Source organism: Acinonyx jubatus, chromosome E4 (assembly GCF_027475565.1).
Source record: "Acinonyx jubatus isolate Ajub_Pintada_27869175 chromosome E4, VMU_Ajub_asm_v1.0, whole genome shotgun sequence".
NCBI lineage: Eukaryota > Metazoa > Chordata > Mammalia > Carnivora > Felidae > Acinonyx > Acinonyx jubatus.
Window position 1 is genome coordinate 5,205,048 of NC_069395.1, and position 26,595 is coordinate 5,231,642.

Consider the following 26,595-nt stretch of genomic DNA (forward strand, 5'->3'; position numbering starts at 1 on the left):
GAGAGAGCAGGGAAAAGGGACAGAGGAAGAGAGAGAGACAATCTTAAGCTGACTCCAAGGCCAATGACCCTGGGATCACGACCCGAGCTGAAATCAAGAGTCAGATGCTCAATCAAATGAGCCACCCAGTCACCCCTATTAGATATCTCTTGGGCTACATCTGAAGTTGTAGAAATGAAAGCTATACATCTGCCTGCTCTCTTTAAAATTTTTTTTCTAATGTTTATTTATTTTTGAGACAGAGAGAGACAGAGCATGAATGGGGGAGGGTCAGAGAGAGAGGGAGACACAGAATCTGAAACAGGTTCCAGGCTCTGAGCTGTCAGCACAGAGCCCAACATGGGGCTCGAACTCACGGACCACGAGATCATGACCTGAGCTGAAGTCGGACACCTAACCGACTGAGCCACCCAGGCGCCCCTACACCTGCCTGCTCTTAAGCAGCTCACAGTCTCATGTGTAAATATGGTTTTGAAATGGAGAATAATGGGACCACATGGATGGACCACCCAACACAAACTGTGTGATCGGGGGAAGCTGCTGGGAGACAGACACTAGGTGTGACTCCTTTGAAGAGCAAGGGAGTGTGTTACATAAGGAAGATGAATATGATACCATCTGTGAAAGCAGAGAACGTGGCTAGATTGGGAAACTGAGGATATTTTGTGTGACTGAAACAAACAAAAAAAAGGAAACCAGGTCCAGATCAATAAGGCTTTTGTGTGTGTGGTCAGGAGTTTGGGTTTTATCCCGACCCCTTTCAAGGAGAAGTAAGTAAAGATTTTGAGCTGATGGATGATGTGCTTCATTCCACAGATTAGAAAGAACGCTGATGAAGAGGAGGATGAGATTAGAAGTAAGGAGATGTTAGAAGATTCCAGCTACACAATAATGAAAGACTCAGCAGCAGCAGCAGTAGAGAGGGTGATGGGAAGAAGTCAGAATCAGCAGAAGTCCATACCTGGTTTTTTAGCGGGGGGGAGGAGGGAAAGGGAAAAGAAAGAGCCGATTGTTGGCTTGGGGGACTAAATTAGTGGGTGGGACATGAAAGATAAGTTCAGTTTGGGATATGTTGTGATTAAGATGTCTGAAACAGAGTCGAATATGTGCACCTGGGGCTCAAGAGAGAGATCTGAGCTACCTCCCAGAAATATGAATAGTCAGCACACAAATTGTGGTGGAAATCATATCATGTACAAGAAGGATCTCTCTTGGGAGGAATACATAAAGTGAAAAGGAGATTGAGCAGGGAATCCCCCATGTCTTAGTTCATCCAGGCTACTGGAACAAAAATACCAAAGCCTGGGAGACTTGCACAACAAATATCTACTTCTCATACCCTGGAGGCTGGGAAGTCCAAGATCAAGGCACCAACAGATTCAGTATCTGGGAGGGCCCACTTACTAGTTCATAAATGGCCATCTTCTCATTGTGTCCTCGTGTGGTAGAAGGAAGGATGGAGCTGGAAGAATGGAGCTCTCTGGGGCCTCTTTTAAAAGACACTAATCCGGGGTCTTTTGTGGTTCCATACAGATTTCAGGATTGTTTCTTCTAGCTTTAAGAAGAATGCCAGTGCAATTTTGATTGGGATTGCATTGAATGTGTAGATTGCTTTCGGTAGCATTGACATTTTAACAATATTTATTCTTCCAGTCCATGAGCATGGAACGTTTTTCCATTCCTTTGTGTCTTCTTCAATTCCCTTCATAAGTTTTCTATAGTTTTCAGCCTACAGATCTTTTACATCTCTGGTTACGTTTATTCCTAAGTATTTTGTGGTTCTTGGTGTAATTATAAACGGGATCGATTCCTTGATTTCTTTTTCTGTTGCTTCATTATTGGTGTATAGAAATGCAACTGATTTCTGTACATCGATTTTGTATCCTGCGACTTTGCTGAATTCATATATCAGTTCCGGCAGCTTTTTGGTGGAGTCTTCCAGGTTTTCCATGTAGAGTATCATGTTGACAAAGCAGGAAAGAGTATCCAATGGAAATAAGTCTCTTTAGCAAGTGGTTTTGGGAGACCTGGACAGCAACATGCAGAAGAATGAAACTAGACCACTTTCTTACACCAGACACAAAAATAAACTCAAAATGGACAAAAGACCTAAATATGAGACAGGAAGCCGTCAAAACCCTAGAGGAGAAAACAGGCAACAACCTCTTTGACCTCAGCCACAGCAATTTCTTGCTCGACATGTCTCCAAATGCAAGGGAATTAAAAGCAAAAATAAACTATTGGGACCTCATCAAGATAAAAAGCTGCTGCACTGCAAAGGAAACAATCAACAAAACCAAAAGGCAACCAACGGAATGGGAAAAGATATTTGCAAATGGCATATCGGATAGAGGGTTAGTATCCAAAATCTATAAAGAACTTACCAAACTCAACACCTGAAAAACAAATAATCCAGTGAATAAATAGAAGACATGAATAGACACTTCTCCTAAGAAGACATCCAGATGGCTAACGGACACATGAAAATATGCTCAACATCACTCATCATCAGGGAAATACAAATCAAAACCACATCGAGGTACCACCTCAAACCGGTCACAGTAACTAAAATTAACAACTCAGGACAACAGATGTTGACAAGGATGTGGAGAAACGAGAACCCTCTTGCACTGTTGGTGGGAATGCAAACTGGTGCAGCCCCTCTGGAAAACTGTGGAGTTTCCTCAAAAAATCAAAAATAGAACTGCCCTTCGACCCAGCAATAGGAATTTATCCTGCTAGGAATTTACCTAAGGGATACAGGAGTGCTGATGCATCGGGGCACTTGTACCCCAATGTTCATAGCAGCGCTTTCAACAATAGCCAAATTATGGAAAGAGCCCAAATGTCCATCAACTGACGAATGGGTAAAGAAGATGTGGTTTACATATACAAAGGAATACTACTTGGCAATGAGAAAGAATGAAGTCCTGCCATTTGCAGCAACATGGATGGAACTGGAGAGTGTTATGCTAAGTGAAATAAGTCAGTCAGAGAAAGACAGATATCATATGTTTTCACTCATATGTGGAACCTGAGAAACTTAACAGAAGACTGTGGGGAAAAGGGAAGGGGAAAAAAGAATAGTTACAAACAGAGAGGGAGGGAGGCAAACCATAAGAGACTCTTAAATGCAGAGAACAAACTGAGGGTGGATGGGACGGAGGGGAAATGGGGGATGGGCATTGAGGAGGGCACCTGTTGGGATGAGCACTGGGTGTTGTGCATAAGCAATGAATCACAGGAATCTACCCCCAAAACCAAGAGCACACCGTACACACTGTATGTTAGCCAATTTGGCAATAAATTATATTTAAAAAAAAACACACTAATCCCATTCATGAGGATTCATGACTTAATCACCTCCCAAAAGCTCCACATCCGAATACCATCACATGAGGGATCAGGTTTCAGCATATGAATTGGGTGGGGAGGGACCACAAACATTCAGTCTACAGCACCCTGGTAATACCAGGTGCTATATTTAAGGAATGGTAAAGAAAAAGGCAGAGACAAAGGAGACTGAAAAAGATCCGCTAGAAAACTGGGAAGAAGGGGCTCCTGGGGGGCTCAGTCCGTTAAGCATCCAACTTCAGCTCAGGTCACAATCCCCCAGTTCATGGGTTCGAGCCCCGCATCGGGCTCTGTGCTGACAGCTTAGAGCCTGGAGCCTGCTTGGGATTCTGTGTCTCCCTCTGTCTCTGCCTCTCTAACCAACCCCCCCCCCCAACAAATAAATATTTTTTTAAAAAAGAAAACTGGGAAGAATACTAGAGCATAGGAAGTTCGCAGGAAATGAGAGAATTTGAAGAATGGAGACATTCACAACATCAAATGCTGCAGAAATGAAACGTAATAAGGTTACAGAGATGTGTCTATTGCAAAGTATACCAACAGATAATTTACAGGATGAAAATAAGAAAATGCCCAATACACGTGAAAAATGCGCATTTCCTCCTGGGAATCAGGGAAATGGAAAATAAACAAATAATGATAATATTAACTATCAAATTAGAAAAAAAAATTGTGGGGCGCCTGGGTGGCGCAGTCGGTTAAGCGTCCGACTTCAGCCAGGTCAGGATCTCGCGGTCCGTGAGTTGGAGCCCCGCGTCCGGCTCTGGGCTGATGGCTCAGAGCCTGGAGCCTGTTTCTGATTCTGTGTCTCCCTCTCTCTCTGCCCCTCCCCCGTTCATGCTCTGTCTCTCTCTGTCCCAAAAATAAATAAACGTCGAAAAAAAAATTAAAAAAAAAAAAAGAAAAAAAGAAAAAAAATTGTTCGATTCCAGTGATGAAAAAAATTAGAGGAAACCAGACACATACACTGTTTATGGAAATATAAATTATGCAAGCTTTGTGGAGGGAAACTTGGTGTTACCTGTCAAATTTTTCACTATATGATACGCTTCGTACATTGTTCTGCTTGTAATAATCTATATAGAAACGTAATGGCACAATTGCACGAGGATAAATGAAACATGAAACAATGTTCATTACAAAAGAATTTATGATAAAAGAAGTTGGAAATAACTTACAAATACCAACCAAAAGGAGACTGCATGAAAAATCCCAACATAAACACATCCGTGGGACAATATGGAGTCATAACACAGAATGAGACAGAACAGAATGTTTTCATCTAAAAGGAATGTCTATGCTATATTGTTGAGGGAAAAAATTATAAGCAAATACATATGATACACTCCTGTTTTGTCACAATCTGTTCACGTGGAGAGCATTGTGTACAATATAGCTCATAGGAATACAAAATGATTTGAAATAATTTACATAAAACTGAAAACTAGTGTCTGTCTCCCGCTAGGGTGGGAAGCTTGAGTAGTTTTTACCCTTTATGATTTGATTTTTTGCAATAGACATTCTCATTCTCCATTCCTATTCTCATCTGTTCCTTCGTATTCAAAAGGAATAAGGCCTCCATCGGATTTAATAAATCACCAATTTCAAATGAATCCTGGGAGAAAATCTCCGTTTGCATTGAGTAGAGAAACAAATGAGAACGTGAAGAAGTAAGTGCATAAAGTCTAAACTTCACAACAATATTGGTTTTTTAAACAACGGTGAACAGTGTGAAGGGAAAGAAAAGCAGTTTTCAGACTGGCCAAAGCCTGTCATCCACCGTCCATCCCGACCCCACATTTATGTCCTCTGACCCCCCCTCTGACCCCCAAGAGCAAAGTTCATGGTGAGAGAACCAAGAAAGACCACAGAGAAGGACCACAGTGTGTCTGCTAACACCCTTCCTGCAAAGCCAGAAACCAAGCCAGAAAGGCTCCTGCAAAGAAAGGAGAGGAGACACCCAATGGGAAAAGGTGTTTCTGAGAGAGAGAGAGAGAGAAACAGAGGACGAGCAGGGGAGGGGCAGAGAGAGAGGAGAGAGGGAATCCGAAGCAGGCTCCAGGCTGTCAGCACAGAGCCCAACACGGGGCTCAATCTCAGGAACCATGGGACCATGACCTGAGCCAAAATCAAGACTCTGAGGCTTAACTGCCTGAGCTGCCCAGGCGCCCCTGCTTTAGGTTCTTTGAAAGCTGTGGTTGTTAACATGCTTCACTTTTGGGGGATGGGGGAGAGGTGAAAATGTCCCTAGCGGAAGGTCTCAGAAGCAGAGTGAAATGGGGAGGGGGTGCGGACAGCATTCCCCTCTAGTTCCCTCGTTGAAACAGCTCTCGGTTCCCAAGAAGAGAGATTCCCTAATATTGACACACATCAGCCACCTGGCACAAACATATCGTTATGTAGGGAAACTAATTTTGTAATGTTCCCTTCTCCCTTAAACCCAAAGATGTCCTCCCAAATCAAATGTATTAGACACTTGAATGAGGCATTCTAGACCTTCCAGGGCCAATATCAAAAAGACATCACTCAAGCTGTGATTCCCTTTTTAGATTGTGGAAACTGCGAACCCTGGGGCTTTGTGGTCTAGACCAAGCCAAGATGAGATGCTTGGAATTTTCAGCTCCATCCCGCATTCTCCAGAGAGGGGAGAGGGGCTGGAAATGGAGTTAATAATTGATTACGCCTACGTGATGAAGCCTCCATAAAAATCCCAATAGTATGAGATTCCAGGAGCTTCTAGGCTGGTGACACATCCCAACTCCGTGGGGTCAGGATCCTCCCAGATCTCGCCTAATACATCTCCTCACCTTGCAGCTCATCTGTATCCTTTATCATATCCTTTAGTATATAATAAACCGGTCAACACAAGCGTTTCTCAGAGTTCTGGGAGTTGTTCTAGCAAATAATCGAATCCAGGGACACGGGTCATTAGAACCTCCAATTTGTAGCCTCGCTGGACAGAAGTTGTGGGTAACCTGGGGACCTACTACTTGGACTTGGTGTCTGAAGTCGGGGCCATTCTCATGGGGCTGAGGCTTTTTAACCTATGGAGCCTGCACTAACCTGTAGGGCCCCCAGCCCCACAACACGTCTCCCAGAGTGCTTTGTAAATCTGTTTTACTTTGCACAGCTACGAAGCAACTGACAAATGGTGACCTTCTGCCGAGTTCTCTTTCTTCTTTGTAGAAAATCTACATGATACGAATATAATGTCAGAATTTGCAATTGGTGGCCCAAGCCCTGTGAAAACAGGGACGAGGTATAGCAGACACCTCACGTTTGCACGTTTGACACCCCACACACCCCTCAGCCACCCGCTAACCTCTCCCATTCGTCCCCACCCAATCCCAGCACACCTCTGTTAGCAGAGGGCAGCAAAGAGTCACGGAATCTGAGATGACTTTTAGTTAGAGGGACTGTGGCTTACCTGAAGGGGGCAGGTGAGGTGCCTTCTCTGTAGTGTGTGTGTGTGTGTGTGTGTGTGAAGGCAGAAGGCACCTGGAGAGACAATCCAGGCATGTGGTTCATCAGGATTCCTCTCACGAAGTCTGGAACTCGGACTTCATCTAATTGTGCCTGGCTCTCTATAAGTGATTAGAAGCTGCTTTAAATGAGCCGATTAAAAAAATAGCTAATGTTTACTGAGGACTCACTATGAGGTAGTCTTTATGCCATGTCAATATAGATGATCTCATTTAATACTCACAATCTTGTGGACTAAGGACTACGGTTATCCCCATTTCCCAGGCGAGGAAACTGAGGCATAGAACCTCAGTCGCCTTGCTCAAGACCAAACAAGGAGGGAGGGACAGAACTAGGACTCAAGTGTGGGCCACGTGGCTGGAACATCTGTCTGCTTAGCCACTCTCTGGGCAACACTGCCAGCACGAGAGAGGGAGAGACATCAGTCATGCTGAGCCAAGGCAAGCGGGACAGCTCTGGTGTGAATGACAGGGAATATGGACCATCTGTGGGCACACGGATGGACAGCCAGCGTATTGGACATTTCTTACCTCGCCTCCTCCCCCATCCTCTCAAAGGGGTTGGATGGAGAAATGTCAGAGAAAGCTTGTAATGGTTTTCTCCTCCAACCAAACGGAAAAGATGGTACATGAAAGCAGGGGAAATAGAGGTTAGACCCAGAGAAGACCCGCGTTCTGAGATACCGGAGTGAAGACCAGCAGAGAGAGGGGGGCCGGGACCGGCCCTGCCTAAAGAGACGACTTTCCAGTCTTTGGGGATCGAGTTTCCACTGGCTCAGGCACCGGACCGGGGTTAGCACAGCTCCTCTGCTCTCCTTTCTCCTGTTCTACTTTTCATGTTTCGGAAGTTCTGAACTGCCCGGGGACCAGTCTGATCTCTAGATCTCTGGATAATTCCACACGCCGTGAAAGCTTTAGGGTCCCTGTGTAGGACAGCCGTCGGGAGGCCATGCCCTCCCACTGCCACCCCGCATGCCTTGCAGTCACCGTGTTATCGCCCTTTAGAGTTCCAAAGTTCTTTCACACCCACTGCAGTTCTGCCCCCAGCACAACCCATGAGGCAGGTATGAGGAGGCAGTATTACTCTACTTCCACAGTTGAAGAAACAATGAATCACAGGAGCAAGATGACACATACTGGCAGACCCCGCCTTAGGACTACTCTGCGCTTGGACTCGACCCATCACAGTCCTTGCCCTCCGCATGGTAGTTATTGTCTTGTGTGTGTATTTCCCACCACAGAGCACGGTTTCTGCGACGGCAGACCCATTTCTCTCGACTGTGCTTCCAACCCTTGACCCAGCGGGTGATATAAGTTGCGTCAAGGACAGATGAGGAGCACCAACCAGGGGTGTGGGCTTCGAGAGGGTCCCCTGCCATACCTGGTAATTGAGGTAGATCGTTGGGTGTCCGATGTCAGCGTGTGGGAATCTGCTCACATCTGGGCACATGCGCACACACGCACACACACACACACACAAGCCTTCCTTTCTAGAGCCTCCTTCCCCAAAGGACATGCTGCGTGATCGGTGAAACTGATACAGGTTAAGCGGCATAGAAACCAGAATGCACGAAAGACACGTGAGATCTGGTAATGATTCTCTCTCACCTTTGGCCGCTTAAGGTGACTCTTGGAAACTGGAGACAGTTTCAGGAAAGCGTGGTCACAGTCTGAAACTTCGCTGATACAACCGGACGCGGCAATTACCAGAGTCCAGACTTGTGAGCCGTCAGGAAGGGAGCCGGGGCCCAGAGAAGAAAGGAATCTGCTCCCAGCTTCCAGCACTGGGCTTGGCAAGTTCAGCGTGGCTCTGCCCCCAGGAGTATAGACTCTACAACTGGGTTGCAGGGAAGCCGCGGGCCAGTGAGAAAGTAGTATATTCTCATTAGACCGCAGCCGGTTTCTATGAAGTCTCCAAGTATCAGGCTATTACATACGTGCATTCCCGGGGGCTTTTGAACACTAATTTCACTATTTCACAGTGAGTTGGAAAACGCATGCTATTGAAGATGTCCAAAAATCCTGTGAAATTCTGGTGAAAGTGTATCGGTGAGAAAGCTCTCAAAATGCTCCCGTATAGTTTTTAGCTCGGAAGCTGAAGTTCTCTATTCCACGTTTTAATGCCACGCCGAGTAATTTCACACAGAAAACCATTAAATGATAATCGGGTGCCAAATCACATCAAAAGAAAAGTTCTGCAGTGTTTGCTACATGGTCACTTTGCATAAACATACTCTAATCACAGGTGTTTTGAAAAAGAAATAATCTTGAAAGAGACGTTTCTAAAACGACATGAGCTGTAACAGTACTGTCAGGGTTTAAAGCAACAGCCATTTCTCGCTTTGAGACGACACAAATTTCCCCCTGGAAAGATACAAGCATTATTTTCTCTCATCCCCTAGAGTCTTCCCCCACCTTCTGCTCTGCCACGATAGAGTTCTGAGTCCCTGAAAACTCTCATCCCTTTTCTACTCCCAATTTTCCTCTCCAAATAGAAAAAAAGGAATGGTGGGTGTCATTCACAATTACTCAATTTCTATTACTCCGGACAGTCATTCATCCACTCAACACATGTATTGAAGACCTGCTATGTACCGGGCAATGTTTTAGTTGCTGAGAATAGAGTAGTGAGCAAAACAAAGTCTTTCTTCTTACGATTTTTGGATTTTAGTGTGGTAGATATTACAGAAAATAATAATAATAATAATAATAATAATAATAATAATGTAAGGGAATAGGAAGTAAAAGAGGAGTGCCTGGGTGGTTCATGCAGTTAAGCGTCAGACTCTTGATTTTGGCTCAGGTCATGATCTCACGGTTCGTGAGCTCGAGCCCCAAGCCGGACTCTGTGCTGACAGTGCGGAGCCTCCTTGGGATTCTCTCTCTCCCTCTCTCTCCGTCCCTCCCTCCCTCCCTCTTTCTCAAAATAAATAAACAGTTAAGAAGAAAAAAATGTTTCTAATTTAAAAAAAGAAAGTGAAAGATCAGGGAGTGATAGTTTATCAGGGGGACAAGGAAACCCCCTCTGATAAGTAATACTGAGTAAATCTTAAGGAAGGGAAAGCCACGTGGATATCTGAGGGAAGAGCTTTCCTCTAGTGCAAAAGACTTGGGGTGTGCCTGGGGCATTCAGGAACAGTGAGGTGGTTAGCGTGGCGGGCGTGGAACAGGCTGGGGGAAAGAATTAGGAGATGACATCAGAAAGGTGACTAAGAGCCATCATGTAGGGTCAGAAGCCTTGAAAAGTACTTTGCATTTTATCCTAAGTGATCTGCTAAGCAGGAAAATAGCATGGTTCGGTGTACGTGTTAAATGTATCACCCTAGGGACACCTGGGTGGCTCAGTCAGTTAAGCTTGATTTCAGCTCAGGTCATGATCTCACAGTCGTGAAATCAAGTCATGAGATCAAGCCCTGAGTTGGGTTCTGAGTTGGGCATGGAGCCTGCTTAAGATTCTCTCTCTTTCTGTCTCTCTCTCTCTCTCTCTCTCTCTCTCACTACCCCCTGCCCCTCCCACACTCATGCACATGCTCACGAGATCTCTCTCTCTCTCTCTCAAAAAGAAGAAAAAAAGATCATTCTAGTGACCTGTGAAGAATAAGTTCCAGGAGACCAAGGTGGAAGCAAGGATATTAGTTACATAGCCTTTGCAATAGTGTAAGGAAGAAGTGGCAGTGGTGATGGTTGGTAAGACTGACAAGAAGCAGTCTGTTTCTGAGCATATTCCAAAGTCAAGACAATAGAATTTGCTGATGAATGGATATGAGATATGAGAAAGTGGAGTCGAGGATAATTGTAATTTTCTGGCATGAAAACCTTAATGACTAGAGCTATAATTTACTGAAGTGAAGAAAACAAGTGGGGGAGGAGGTAAGAGGGAGGGGAGCAAGAGTTTGATTTGGTACAGGGGGAGTTTGGGATGCCTCATACATTCAAATGGAGATCCAGTGTAGGATACACAAGCCTGGAATTCAGGAAAGAGGTCAGAGCTGAAAACAAAATTGGGTATTTCAAACCAAGAGACTGAATGAAATTGACTAAGGAATTGGGGTAAATAAAGAAATGAGCGAGTCTAAGGACTAAAGCCAGAGACTTTTCAATATTCATGGACGGGGAAAATTTGCATCATTAAACAAAGGAAAATGAGAAGGCTTGGGTAGGAGACAACCAAGAAAGAATGGGGTCTCATGGGCCAATTTAAAAAGAGAAAATGATTAAATGACACATGCTGCTAATATGTGTTATGTTACAAAAGTAGTCATTTTCTGTTTCAGCACAGCCTGAAAATTGTTTTAGTTTCTGTCTCCACATGTGGCTTGATGGGGTGCCCCAGGATTTTTCACTGATGTCATTCTGCCCAATTCTGCTGCTTCTCGTATCAAAATAGTTTCTTTTCCTGTCTTCCCATAAACTTTGGCTTGGTCAGCTCTAGGACAAGGAAAGCCATGGTGGGAATCACTAAAGTGAAATTAAATGAGAATGAGGCATCTGCTTCAAAACCATGGCTGGATGGATTTCAGTGAAACACCTCCTCTCCAACCTCATTTCTCTGCCAAGAATGTCAGCATTCGAAATCGCAGTATTTCAAAGCTGCTGTCTCTGCCATTTCCACATTTGTGGAAGTATGTTTACAAATGGGTGATACCTCATAATGGAAAAATCACTGGCTTGAAGTCAAAATATTTGTGTCGTATTCTGACTCTGCTAATAAAATTCTGTGTAACATTGGGTGAAATACCCTTCTATCTCTTCATCAAACTAGATCAAGATAAGTAAACAGGTGTCAACCTGTAAGCCAAGTTAGAAAAATTACCTGTGTAAAATTATGGCTGTCTGCTGGAGTCGTTGTTTACTCTCTTATCAGTTCTCATAGTTTGTCTGCAGGTTCTTTTGCATTCCCTGTATCAGCAGTGATGTGATCAGAAAATAGTGGTAATTTTTCTCTCTTTTTTTGAACCACATACAGCTTATTTATTTTTCTTGTCTCATTGCTCAGGCTAAGACACTAGTTCATTAACGAATAGTAGCCGTAACTAGAGCAATTCTCATCTTATTCCTGACTTCGATAGTATTGCTTCTAAATGTTCAGCCTTTACGTATGATGTTTGCTATAGTTTTTCACGAATTTTTTTAAATTATGAGTAAATATTAACTTGTACCAAATATTTTATTATGGCTTCTGAGATAATCATACGTTATGCTGCCTTTAGTCAATGTGATGGATTATACTGACAAATGTTTATAATATTGGCCTATTCTCACATTCCTGGAATAAGTGATATTTAATCATGACATATTTTCGACACGCCACTAGATGTGATTTGTTAACGTTTCATTTAGGATCTCTGCAACTATGTTATAAGGGACACAGGTCTATAATTTTCTTTTCCTGTCTTTTCATAAATTTGGTATCAAGGTTCCTTTTAGATGTATGTTTATCTTAGTTTTCAACAAGGCTACAGACTTTAATAGATTTGAAAATGTTTCTTCCATCATTACCGTGTTTTTCCAGTCAGATAAGAAAAGTTATCCACGGGGCGCCTGGGTGGCTCAGTCGGTTAAGCATCCGACTTCGACTCAGGTCACGATCTCGTGGTCTGTGAGTTCGAGCCCCGCGTCAGGCTCTGGACTGATGCCTCGGAACCTGGAGCCTGCTTCCGATTCTATGTCTCCTTCTCTCTCTATCCCTCCCCCGTTCATGCTCTGTCTCTGTCTGTCTCAAAAATGAATAAACGTTAAAAAAAAATTTAAAAAAAAGAAAAGTTATCCACGTTGAATTCATTTCACAAGTTAACAAAGTCCTTTTAAAAGATGTCACCATGATTTCATTGGCGTCAGAAGAGAGAAAGGATATAAAAACACATGATCGTGTTCCTCGTTCCAGAAAAGATGAGGTAGACACATTTCTCTTTATTTTCCCCACTAAGTACAGATAAAAATACTGGACATTGTATATAAAACACAACCACAAGATAATTCTAAAAGCTGGAGAGGTGGCACCTGGGTGGCTCAGTCAGTTAGGCGTCCAGCTCCTGATCTCAGTTCAGGTCATGATCTCACGGTTTGTGGGTTTGAGGCCCACGTAGGGTGGAGGCTGCTTGGGATTCTCTCTCTCCCTCTCTGTCTCTCTGTCCCTCCCCCCTCAAAATAAATAAATAAACAAACATTTTTAAAATATATGGATAAATATAATAGACTATCCTCCTCTTGAGTTTTCTAAATTATATTTGATAATTGAAGCAAAAACTATAACATTACCTTACATGGTCCTCAATGTATATAAAGGATATATTTAAGATAAGTTATTAGGAAAGGATAGTAAAAGAATCTAATACAAGTAAGGTTTTACACTTTAGTTGAACTGGTAAAATGTCAATACCAGTAGACCATAACTTATGTACGTGTAATAAAATGCATAAAGCAGCCATTTAAAAATCTGTTCAAGATACACTGTAGATATGGGGCGCCTGGGTGGCTCAGTCGGTCGAGCGTGCGACTTCAGCTCAGGTCATGATCTCACAGCTCGTGGATTTGAGCCGCACGTCGGGCTCTGTGCTGACGGCTCGGAGCCTGGAGCCTGCTTTGGATTCTGTGTCCCTCTCTCGCTGTGCCCCTTCCTCACTCGTGCTTTTTCTCTCAAGAATAAATAAAACATTAAAAAATATATATATACTGTAGATAAATCAAAATGAAACTATAAAAAACATTCAAGGGGCACCTGGGTGACTCAGTTGGTTAAGGGTCTGACTTTTGCTCAGGTCATGACCTCACGATTCGTGAGTTCGAGCCCCACATTGGTCTTTGTACTGACAGCACGGAGCCCACTTCAGATCCTCTGTCTCCCTCTCTCTCTGCCCCTCCCCTGCTCATGCTCTTTCTCTTTCAAAAATAAATAAATACTAAAAAAAAAGAATGAACTGAAATTTAAAAAATATTTCAAGTGACCCACAGAATGACTAAGACAGTAAAACAGAAGAATCGCAATGGCAACAAAGAAGAGGAAACAAAGAAATAATAAAATGGTAGACTTGGGTTCTAGTAAACAATAATCACATTATGTAAACGAATGGAACAGAATAGATAACCCAAAATACACCCATGCAAGTATGGCCACGTGATTTCTCCGTAAATTGCAAAATCATTTAAATATAGAAAGGATTATCTTTTCGACAAATGGTGCTGGAATAATTGAACATCTTCAGGCAGAAAAAATGAACCTCAATCTAAACCTCACACCTTATACAAAAATCAACTCAAGATGGAGCAGAGATTTAAATACTAAATATTAAAGCCGCAATAAGATACTACTGCACATCTATTAAAACAGCTAAAATAAAATATGGTAACAATAGCAAATGCTGATGAAGGTATAGAAGAATCAAAGCTGTCCCAAAGTACCAGTGGGAATGTAAAATGTTACCACTCTAGAAAATGGTCGGTCAGTTTCTTAAGAAATTAAACAGACATTTACCATCTGACTCAGCAATCATACTCCTGGGCTTCTATCCAAGAGAAACTTTTTTTTTCTGCTTTTTGAAGATCTGTGATTACTAGTGAGACACATTTATGATTGTTATGCATCCAGCTCTTGGTTTTAGCTCAGGTCATGAGCTCATGGTTTGTGGGATCGAGCCCCATGTTGGGCTCTGCCCTGGCAGTGAGGAGCCTGCTTGGGATTCTTTGTCTCCCTCTTTCTCTGCCCTTCCCCCACTCTCTCTCTCTCTCTTTCTCTCTCTCCCTCTCAAAATAAATGAACAAACTTAAAAAAAATTTTTTTTAATGGAGTATCTATTTCAGTCGCTTATGCATTGGGTCGTCTGCCTAATTCTTATTGATATGTAAGACTTCTTTATGTATTATGTATATAAGACTCTTGTGGAATTAAAGTATTAAAAATATCTTTTCAGACTATATGGCTTGCCTTTTTGCCTCTCATAATGGTTTCTTTTCATTAAAATAACTTTTTAATTTTGCTGTAATATCGTCCAAGCCTTCACTTTCTCGTCTAGGAAATAAGAATTATGGTGGTATCTCACAGGAATTAAAAACAAAAAATGCATATGCTCCTGGGATTTAGCAAAGCCCAATAAATACTGTTATTATTCCCTGTGCCACCCTTTGTTCCTCCTTCTGACCTTCTCTTTGCTTCCATTTCCTCTGTTCTGAATATCTGAGAGATGATGTAATATAGCAGAAAAGACTGGCTGTGTGGCCTTAATCAATTCCTAGCCTCTGTGAGCCTGGTTTCTTCTCTGTAAAATGGGGTCTGCATCACCTTTGGGACTCAGTTCACTCCTGACACCTTTCATTGACCACCTACAACTAAAGTGAAACAAGCATGGAAAAAACAAAACAAAACAAAACTAGAGACAGCTCATGGTCACATGTCACTTTCATGGTCCCTCCTATAAAAACGTCAGCTAAAGGAGAGGTGTGTGCACTGTGCGAAGGAGGCGGAATCATTTGAGTGACTGACACCCAGACAACAACATGCTTGCTTACCTAGCATGCTTCATCCTTGTCCTTCTCTCACAGCATCCGGGTAAGTCCAGACTGTCCTGTTCTCCTGACTGCCTTCCCCATCCTGTACACCTCTAGGCTTTGGGGTCCACTCTGGGACTCTGGCCAACTCAGGAAGTTCTGCTCCCTCATCTCATATTATTTTCTGCATCTTGTGACCTCTAAATCAGAGGACAGGAAGAACGAGAGGAGAAAGAATGGCTCTGGGGACAGTCGCCCCTTCTGGTTGTCCCAGGGAAGGAAGGGCTGAAGGAAGGGTGCTGGATATCAGAAAGACCTGTGTTCTGCCATGATTTAAATAAAAGATGTTATCTTCCCCGAGCCTCAGCCTTCCTTCCCTTGGAGGGCAACTTTAAAATCAAAATGAGAGCGTACTGGTGAATGTTTCCTTATTTATAAGTATACGTTTTTTAAATATTTAGAAGTCCATATTTAAAAATAGGTTTTAAATATACTTAGAAAGATATTTTCAATGACTGTGCATAACAGGGAGGTTGATGGCAGGAAAGGTTTGAATTTTCTCTTAACCAGGCCAATTCAACCCGTGTCCACTCAGAAGAGCGTCTCCTACTGTAGGCACTTTATGTTTACTAACACGAAGGACTGAGGCTGTTGCTTCTCCGGTCCCAAGGGTTCTACTCTTTGAAGATGTTACTAACCTCAGAGCTCTCAGAAAGGACCTGGAGCCCCATCAGTTAGGACTATCTCTCCAGTCACCAACTCGCAGGGCACCCCCATGAGGTCTCCCTCTGGGGACTTGGCACAGGTGGTCCGTTTGTGGGCACGCCACGACTTCCTGCGGCGACCTGCCCCAGACCACACAGTCGGTTGCTGCTCCCAGTCCTTCCCGGCCTCACTGAGTGCTCAGCATCAGCAGACCCTCGCCTTCCCTGAGTTCATTAGAATTTTGCATGCTTTTAGGAAGCTCCTGGCTCGAAGCAGGTGGTCCTACCGTGGGCTTTCGCTTTACAAACGGCTCCCTGAATAGAAACAGTAATCAGAAGTGGAACTTGAAAAATGTGAAGTGGGGGAGGAAACAGCGGGGCTTTTCAAACCCCCAGGTGCTTACCTGGAACGCGAGCTGTGGGCAGCACTGGGTGCTACACCCCCCGTGGTTGAAGGGAGTCCACGATTGTCCTAGGGCCTCTAGTGGGCAGGGCAGAGGAAGCAGTGCCAGCCCTGGACAAGGACCCCCGGGTTTGACCTCGTCGTATTGTCGTGAGTAAGGTCCTCGGCCTCTGTACGCGAGCACATAGCCTAACTTGCAGAATTATTGTGATGTTTTAAATGAGATACCAGGTACCAAACAAGTACAGTACTAATCGCATGTATTACGCTCCTGCTGCACATCCAAGGCGTTTTTCACACCGTGTCCTCATGAGCCTGTGAGATAGACGTCATCACCCTCCGTTCTTAGATGGACAAACTTGGGCTGGAGAGGTCAGGTATCTTGGGCGAGATGGTACAGCCGTTAAAAAGTAGGGCAGGGACTGGGTTTCCAAAGCTAGTTAGTGTTCTTTTCATCACACCCAGTTGCCTGACAATGCGCTGGACCCCGGAGAAGCCCTCTGTAATTGCGGATTTGAGCTGAATCTTCCCCAGGAGAGCTGTTGAGATTCCTTACCTCTCCAGCTACCCGAGGCCAAGGTAGGGACTGAAGAGAGCAGGTCACTCCAGGCTCAGGATGTGGATGTACCAACAGGAACCACCCTGGCCACGTTCAGAGGGGCCAAGAAACCGCTCTTGTGGACTCAGGATTCTCATCTGGAAAATGGGCTCAATAGTCTGCTTCTCCCTCACAGATTTTGGGAGGACTAAGTGATACAGCGGGGCTGAGGAGACAATGTTTTCAAAAATGTTTTGATGCTTCTCTATTTTTGAGAAAGAGAGTGAGAGAGAGAGACAGGGCGTGAGCAGGGGAGGGGCAGAGAGCGAGGGAGACCCAGAATCCGAAGCGGGCTCTGGGCTCCCAGCTGTCGGCACAGAGCCCGTCGCGGGGCTCGAACCCGCAAACCTCGAGCGAGATTGTGACCTGAGCCGAAGTCAGACGCTTAACCGACTGAGCCACCCAGGCGCCCTGAGGAGACAATTTAAAGAAGGAAAACAACCCTCGGTGGTTCAGTCGGGTAAGCATCCGACTCTTGATTTCAGCTCAGGTCATGGTCTCACCGTCGTGAGATCAAGTCCCACGTCAGGCTCGGCGCTGGGCGTGGAGCCCGCTTAAGATTCTCTCTCTCTCCCTCTGCCCCTCCACCACCCCTCTCCAAAAAGAAAAAAAAAAAGGAAAACAGAAAACGTGGGTGAGCAGGTATTGAGGAGATGTTGAAAAAGACCAGAAGAGCCAAGAGGGAATGGGGGTGTAGATGACCGAGGGGCAACCTCGGTCTCACGTACCTAAGACTGATTTAAAATCCTCTTTCTGTGGTACGTGAGGTAAGGGGAAGTTGGGTAAGGAACAGTAGTTTCCAAAATTGGTGTTTTTCTTTCTTAAGCAACAGTTTGCTTTTATGAAACACAACCTTATGCAGAATCAAACATGTAAATTACTGCACGGAGTGGAAGCCTCCCTGTCGCAAGAAGACTTCCCCAGCCTCCTTCCCATCACCCCTCCCCATCTCTCACCCCCTGGACCTTCTCTCAGCTCTCCAGAAACACCCTGAGGCGCTGCCACCGGCCTCAGGGGTGGCGGGGGCATAGCTTGGGAAGCCCTGCCTTAGGAGTCCTGGCTCCACTGACTGAGAACATGTCACCGTGACCCTTGGAGGGAGCATCAGTCTCCTCATCTGTGAGGTGGGATAGGACTTCGTAGTCCCTAAGGTCTCTCCCAGCTCTGAGATGCTCTGGCTTCCATGAAGAGGATGCCATGAGATGCTGGTACATTCTAATGGACCGCTAATGGACCGTTAACCAACTGAGCCACCCAGCTCCCCCCTTCTCCACTCATCTCTTAAGTCTTGTGGGGGGAAACAGGTTAAGGTGGAGGAAGTGATAACCCAGAGGAAAGATACGTGACAAAGGGGAGGAGCTGTTGTCCCTTCCTGTTGTGAACAGTGTCTTAGGGCTGATGCTCCTGCTGTCAAAACATCAGAGTCTTGGCCGGGACAGAAGGCAGAGGGCCTCCGGCTCCAGCTCCCCCCCCCCCCACCTCCAAAGGCAGGTTGGCAGGGGACGTTTGCTGTGGGAGTTCTTACCATGCGGGGTGATTGGGCATAACCATTCTGCCGTGAATTAGCCAGTGAATGGTCAAAAGCATTAGGCTCCAGACCATCTTCTGAGAAGTTCATCCTGCTGAGAAGCCAACCAAAGAAGTTTGGGGAAATCTGTTTCTCACTTCTAGCCATCCTTAGGGAAATGAGAAGTAAAAATGAGAAGCGTTCTCAAGGCCTGTCTCCTAGATAAGGCTCCCCTCCCTACCCCCCGTTGGCAGACGGCTCTGAACTTCTCAAAATGCTTTCAAATCCATGTCGCCCCTTCATCCACCCCAAATTCTGGCAAATAAAGGTTATTTTTCTCTATGAGAGTTGAAAACACTGAAACTCAAAGTGCTCAGTGGCAAGGCAGCCGTGTGAAGAGCTTAGGCCTCTGAGACAGAAGGACCCGCTAGCTTCCCATCCCACATCCACCACTTCTCGGATTGGGGCCGTGGGGAAATCACTCAGCATCTTGGAGCCCCAGTGTCCTCATCAATAAGGTGAAGTTTTAGCAACCTCTATCTCATGGAGTTACTTTCAGAAATAAAAAAGCCTAACGCCCATTAAACCAGTTTAGGAGCTAAAGAGTGATACCAAGTGTTTGTTGCTTATCACAGAGGAACCAGAATGAACACGGGTCTCCTGGCTCCCCGTTAGGCCAGAGCACTACCCCTTTCACACTGTTCCATACGGCCTGGCCATCCCCATCCCTCCCTGGGTGTGACCCCAGACCTCACCACCAGGTGACCAGTTATTGGTCAACAAATGGTACGTTCACCCACCGCCCAGCGGAATAACTCCTTCTGGGGACTTTAAAGTAGAAAATCAAGTGTGGTAAATTTCAGGGGGTGGACGTGAGAAAAAAGTGGAGGCTTGCTCAGGGAAGGGCTTTATGGGTCTTGAATAATACTTGGACGGGCAGAGAGACGGATAAAGCACAAAAAAATGTGGGGTACAAAGTAAACTGGGAGTCAGGTGATGGAGGCTGGCTGCTTGTCCGGTGGTAGTAAGTGACATCATGTCTTCTCACAGCATCATAGGGTCATCCTGCCCTTGGGCAAAAGCCTTGGACTTTTTTGATGAGTCAGCCCAGGTCATGTGATACTGTTGAGCTAATTACCATGCCAGAGGAAGGCTACCCCTTGAGCTAGGTGCCTGTCAGTCTTACCCAACCCATGCAGCTGCTACAAAATGAGGAAAGGGTAAGGTGGATGCGGAAGAGGCGAGTTAGGACAGTCACTGCACTGGTCTTCCAGGTGGGAGGGTAGATGAGTCTCTTGAGGCCCAATCCTCCTGGGCCTTTTTGGTAGGTGTTAGTATCCACTCAATCTCTAGAGTGTCCCAATCTTACAGATCACGTTCACTTTCCCTACTATAGGTTCCCCAAACGCCTGCTACATCGCGTTTTATAACCCATACAGGTAGTTAATTAATGACTATCTCCTGACCCCATGAGTAGGAGTTGCTCCCTAGTTATATCCTCAGCTCCTAGACACAAATATGGAACTCCTGGCACAAATGTGGAGCAAAATAAATCCTTGCTAGAGGAAAGAGTGACTGAAAGAGGAAAGCATGACCTACCTAGGCATGGTAAAATTCGACAGGATCAGGGCAGGTGGAAAAGCCAACCACAGAATGCGAAGCTTCGGTTCAGTCTTGAAATACTGAGAAGAGAAGTCTCTTGTTTCTGGATCCCTTTTCCCCCCACCAACTCTGAAAAACTGAGTTGTGAAACTCTGGGAAGGTCTTTCCACAGAGGAGGAAATAAAACTGGTTAGGACTCACCCACCCGGCCCCCTATCCTCTGAACTCACATTTGGGGAATGGCATGGAACCACTTTCTTCTTTCATGACCCGTCTTTTCATCCTGAAGATACAATTAAGGTAGAACGATAGACTCCCTCTAGGCTCCTGTGGGCAATTTGCACCGTGAGGTCTTCCAATTTCATACTGACAAGGAGCAATGAATTTGGAGGCATGTTATATATATATATATATATATATCGCCACACGAAATTTGCAGCTCTTGACATTCAGCCTGCAAAAATAGAACCACATGTGTGAACAAGTGAGAAGAATAATCGTGCATGGCCTAAATGGGTGCACACAGCCACTAAAGCCACATCCTTGCATTTTGCCACCTCCCCAGCTTACACATCTGCCCCCAAACCTCATGCGAAAATGATATTATTCAAAGGTGCCCTAAATCCAGGATTGCACCTATTTAGGGCCAGGGGATACCCAACCTTCATTTGACTGCAGAATATTCACCTTATTGTTGAAGTAAAAGGACACAAACATTAGTTGATCAGTCAAAAATTGAAAACAAAATGGACTTTGTCTGTTGCATGTACTGGGACTGTTTAGACACCCGTTGAGATGGTTAAGCCACTGGAAACCATCCTACTTCAGTATTAGAGATGCAGGGGAGAAGCTTTTTGAAAAATCAGATTATTTAACATAATGATTTAATAAAGGCTTGATGGATCTAAAATATATATGCACTGACTGATAAATTATGGGGACAAGGGGCCAGAAATGTTTCGAACAGGAATCAGCCCCTCAAAAGTCATTTACCCAGGGGAAGAAGCCATAAATTTACCCCTCTCCCCTGCAAAGAAAAAGGTTGGGAAGAAGCCAGTACTTTTGGACACAAATTTACCACCCCCCCCCAAAAAAAAGGTTGGTCAAGATCCCAAAACTGTGATCGAGGGACTAGGGGGACTAGGTGAACATTTAGTGGCATCAGATTCCCTTACTCTGGGGCACCGGCAGCTCAGCTCAGGCTTGAGGGAAGTTCACCGAAGGACATGAAGGGGAAACCAGGATCTGTGAAGCCCAAAGTCTTCAGGGTTGACATCTGAGCCCTCCTGGGAGCTGATGAAGGGGAGAGGGCTAGAGCTGGCACAAATGCCCCAGGGCCTTCAGACTAAACCAATGGGGGGACATTGGGTTAAATCCTCAACAAATCATCACCTACTAGCTTTGTGCCTTTGGACAAGTTACTTAGGTTTTTTTTTGAATCTCGGTTTTCTCATCCAATCATGAGCTGACAAACTTTTGCTGTAAAGGGTCAGATAGTCAATATTTTAGCCTTTGCAGAGGATATAATCTCTATTGTAACTTCTCAAGTCAGCCTTGGTAATGGAAAAGCATCAAGAGACACTATGTAAGCAAAAGAACATGGCTGTGTTCAATTTGAACTTTCTTTACCAAAACAGGCAGCGGGCCACATTTGGCCCATGGATTATAGGTTGCTGATCCCTGTGCAAAGGGATCAAAATTCCAAGTTTTCAGGATCGTTTTACGTATTAGGCATAATCTTTACAACAAGGGATGGGCACGGATTCAACCTTAATACATAGCAACTCTATTGGGAACTCTGTCAGAGTAGTTGGGTTGTAACAGAGACTATGGAAAAAATAGTGCAGCCATTTTCGATATCTGGATAGGCCAGTACAGGAATTTGTTTTACTAGAAGAGGGATAAGTTACAGCGGTGCCACAGGGGTAGAAAATATTATGGTAACACTCAATGCTAAAATAATAATAATACTAATCCAATGAAAAATGAGCAGAGAACCTGAAGAGGCATTTTTCCAAAGAAGACGTAGGGATGACCAACCAACACATGAAAAGATGCTCAACATCACTAATTATCAGGGAAATGCAAATCAACCGCCATGAGATATCACCTCCCACCTATCAGAATGGCTAGGATCCAAAAGACAAGAAGTAACAAGTGTTGGTGAGGATGTGGAGAAAAGGCAATCCTAGCACATTGTTGGTGGGAATGTAGATGGTGCACCCACTGTGGAAAACAGTATGGCATTTTCTCAAAAAATTAAAAACAGAAATATCATATGACCCAGTAATTCCACCACTGGGTATTTACCCAAAGAAAATGAAGACACGAATTCGAAAAGATATATACACCCCCCCTTTGTTTATTGCAGCATTATTTATAATAGCCAAGATGTGGCAGCAAACCCAAGTGTCTATGAATAGATGAATGGATAAAGAGGATGTGATGTATATACATGATGGAATATTACTAAGCCATGAAAAGGAATGAGATCTTGCCATTTGCAATCACATGGATGGACCCAGGGGAGTTACGCTAAGTGATAGAGGTCAGACAGAGACAGACAAACGTCATATGATTTCACTGATATGTGGAACCAAAAGCAAAAAAAATTGAAACAGACTCATAAATACAGAAAACAAAGTGGTGGTTGCCAGAGTGGTTGAGGGGTTGAGTGAAATAGGTGAAGAAGATTAAGAGGTACAAACTTTGAACTATAAGATAAATAAGTCACAGGGGGGAAAAGTACAGGACAGGGATTAGAGTCAATAATATTGTAATAACTTAGTCTGGTGACAGGTGGTGACTATGCTTATCATAGGGAACACTGCGTCACGTATAGAATTGTTGGTTTACTGTGTTGCACACCTAAAACTAACATGAAACTCTACTTCGATTTAAAAAGTATGGCAACATATAGAAATAGAACCTGGATGCTTGGTCAATCATACGGAGCCACTGAGGCACAGGGCCCGGGACCTACGATAGTTTTAATTTCAGAATCAGAAGAAAAGTAAGTATAATGATAACAATTAATATATAATAATGAATCCAGCTGGCATTACAATTCATCGTTATGCCAATGCAGTCATAAAATATAATTTTTAATATTTTTATGGTCGAAGGACCAACTACGGCAAAAGTGCACGCAGCCTACAAAAGTCATAATGGGGACCAGCAGTTACCTCATTATACTACAATGGTCAGGAACCTATAGTTTGGATGCTCTGTTGGATTTGGAAAAGATTTTCTTGGGGCATCTGGCTGGCTCAGTAGGCAGAGCATGCAACCCTTGATCTCGGGGTTATGAGTTCCAGCCCCACGCTGGGCAGAGAGATGACTTAAAAAGGTTTTCTTCAGGGCACCTGGGTGGCTTGGTTGGTTAAGCGTCCGACTTCAGCTCAGGTCATGATCTCACGGTCCGTGAGTTCGAGCCCCGCGTTGGGCTCTGTGCTGATAGCTCAGAGCCTGGAGCCTGTTTCAGATTCTGTGTCTCCCTCTCTCTCTCTGCCCCTCCCCTGTTCATGCTCTGTCTCTCTCTGTCTCAAAAATAAATAAACGTTAAAAAAAAAAAAAAGATTTTCTTCGTTTTTTTTTTTTTCCTTTTTGTGCTTTCCGTGATGGAACTAATAAAAATTCTCTTAGAAATTTCAGCGTGACGCATTACGGTAAGAGGCAGAAGGGAAGAAAACTGGGTTTTGTGCTTTTATGGAGAACACCTTTAAGAAGCTTTGGGTTCTGGTTTTGGTTCACTACTATTCGTGATCCTTGAATAAGTTCTCTCAGCCTCTGGCATTTAGTTCTCTCATCTGTAAACAGTGACCTATAAGACCTCGACCCTGTGGGTACTGATGTGGGCTTTCCCTCTTACAGACTGTAATTTCAACAAGTCATTTAACCTCATTGTGGCTCAAGTTCCATATATATATATATGAATCCTTCCTCTAAACATTGTTTTAAGAGTTAAATAAGCCTCACTACAAGTCCTAATCGTTGGGCGTAAGGATCACGGGTGCCCCTGGACATACTGCAGGGCATCCAATAACTCACCCCTTGCCTTTCCACTCAACGAAGGACACTGAAATTCAGGTCAATGAGAACCTCCCTCAAGGATGATCTTGAATGCACCTTAATCTACCCTAAATTGAAGACCAAGTTTCCCAGATATTGTTATCATTAGGAACTTAGAGCTCCCTCCCCAGTGTCTGGTCTGTGCTTCTGCATCCAGATCAGTTCTCCCAAGGGAGTCTGGGGGAAGGGGACAGTAAGCTCCCCACTTGTCCCCGAACGGGAAGTTGTCGAGGATGGAGCCGGGCCTTATGACCTACCTCAGAGTGTGGTCTTTCCAGACTGAGGTCTCTGGGAAGGGATGGGTTCGCCTGCAGTCACTGCTTTCAGGCAAGGCGCTCTGACCTCAGTGCCTTCGTGTGAATGAGGTTTCAAAGGGTCTCCCAGAGGTTGGTTGGGTTGGCTCCACAGGGTTTCTCAGGACCTTCCCAGGACCCAAAGCAGGCGAATAATTGGTGACAAGGGCAGGGACATGGGTTTATTTTACGGTTCTCTGTCTCTGCAGGGCCAGCAACCTGTGGAGCCCCGAAGGAGCTGGTTGGTAACCTTGGTGGGTCTGTGACTTTCCCTCTGAAGCTCCCAGGAATTCAGATAGACACTATCGTCTGGACGTTCAACACAACCCCTCTCGTCACCATAGAGCCAAAAATGCCAGACAGACAAGCCAACGTCATAGTGACCCACAGTCGTAACAAGGAAAGGGTGAAGTTTTTACAAGGAAACTACTCCCTGAAGCTCAGCAAACTGAGTAAGAATGACTCTGGTGACTACCGCATGGTGATATACAGCTCTTCCCTCAAAGACTCCTTCAGCCAGGAGTATAGGCTGCGTGTCTATGGTGAGCAGAATCGGTTCCCAAAGTGGATGACTGTTTTCATAAAGTGGTAAACTCTGATATTGGAGCTGTTCAAGCAAAGGTTGGATGAACTCTTAGCAAGAATGTGGAAGAGGGAACTCTTGTATGGATGAAGTGAATGTAGTTGACCCCTAAGTTCCCTTCCTGTTCAGAGACTGTGAGAGGCAATGCAGTACAGACAATGGATGATGTGGGACACAGCGACCACACAAGCCAAATGCTGGCTGCTCTACCTACTAACTGCATAGCCTTCGCCAGGTTACTTGAGCTCTATGAAACTCCGTTTCCGTATCTGTAATGAGGAAGAAAGTGATCCCTATCTTAGAAAGACTTTTGTGTATAAACATCAATTACACCTTCTCCCCTACCAACGCCAACCAATTGAGAAATGGACACAAGAATCAGGAGGAAGATAAAAATATCAGTTATTTTTTCTGACGAAGCTAGATAGGAGAAATATTTTCCCCCAACTCTAGATCACTCAGGGAAGATGAACTTACAAAACAATGACTCAACCAGCTGTAAGAATAGTTGTCTCACTCACTGAGCTACAGTACAAGGGATGCCAGGAGATGGGCCTCCAGGTTTGCCCTTAAGATGTAGGCTATGGACCTTGAGCCAGGTGGTCCTCCATATAGACATAATTGAGGGGATCAGGGGGACACGCGTTATGTGGCCAGACTAGCTGGGGGAGGGGGAAAAGGTCAAACCACATCTAAACAGAAATCGTAACAGCGCAAAGTAGACAGATGTAGTAGAGAAATGTAGAGGGTGGATGTCAGGCTCTCACCATCTCATCAATGAGCAAATTGCTCATTCTCTAGGGGAGAACAGTGAGCAGAAGGGGGGGGGGACCAGAGGTATTATTCCCACACTATTCTCTCCCAGAGAGTAAAGCGAAAGTCGCTTCAAGGAAGCCTGAGGACAGAAGAATGGGGAGCCTCTGGAAAAGATAAAATTAGCTCCCATCTACGATGCATCTAGCACAAGGCTGGCCGTATAGCTGTGCGTTGAAAATGGCAGCTGCTTTCTTGTTGTATTATTATTATTTCTACTGCTATTGGTGCTTTTAGGTAGCTGTGGGAAAGCAGACCTAGGTAGCTCTTTCCCAGATAAGAATAAGAATTCTTCCCTGAACTGCTGCTCCCTCTCTGCTCTGTAGCACCACAGAGATTCAGTCCGAGATCTACAAGAATAATTCAGAAAAGGCATAGTTTCCACCCTTGGTGGTCTGTTTCTCTTTTGCAGAACACCTATCAAAGCCCAAAGTTACCATGGGTCTGCAGAACAATGAGAATGGCACCTGTCTCACCAACCTGACATGCTTCATGGACCAGGGAGGAGAGGATGTGACCTACAGCTGGGAGTCCCTGGGGCAGGCAGCCAATGAGTCCCATAATGGCTCCATCCTTCCCATATCCTGGAGGCTGGGAGAAAGGGACACGATCTTCATCTGTCTGGTCAGGAACCCCATCAGCAGCAATTCTTCAAACCCCATCTTTGCCTGGACGCTCTGTGAAGGTGACTCTCTCTCCTCTCT

General features: G+C 44.7%; 1 protein-coding gene and 1 long non-coding RNA gene across 3 annotated transcripts in view; one reads left to right on the forward strand and one right to left on the reverse strand.

Annotated features, from left to right (window-relative positions):
* On the reverse strand, positions 1–20,510 carry LOC113596214 (uncharacterized). 2 transcript variants are annotated; one of them, XR_003416974.2, is made up of 5 exons: positions 20,362–20,510; positions 16,426–20,211; positions 16,016–16,336; positions 15,339–15,517; positions 1–2,027 (listed from the first exon to the last, which is right to left on the reverse strand). It is a non-coding gene; the product is annotated as an uncharacterized LOC113596214 (long non-coding RNA). The 2 variants fall into 2 exon arrangements; XR_008293394.1 differs by having other exon boundaries at positions 15,339–16,336.
* The window catches only part of SLAMF7 (SLAM family member 7), a 15,762-nt gene continuing 4,443 nt past the window's right edge, over positions 15,277–26,595 (forward strand). The window contains exons 1-3 of the mRNA XM_015076253.3: positions 15,277–15,378; positions 24,705–25,037; positions 26,304–26,576. Coding sequence (XP_014931739.1) covers positions 15,327–15,378; positions 24,705–25,037; positions 26,304–26,576 — 658 coding nt within the window. The 5' untranslated portion in view covers positions 15,277–15,326. The remainder of the gene's footprint in view (positions 15,379–24,704; positions 25,038–26,303; positions 26,577–26,595) is intronic.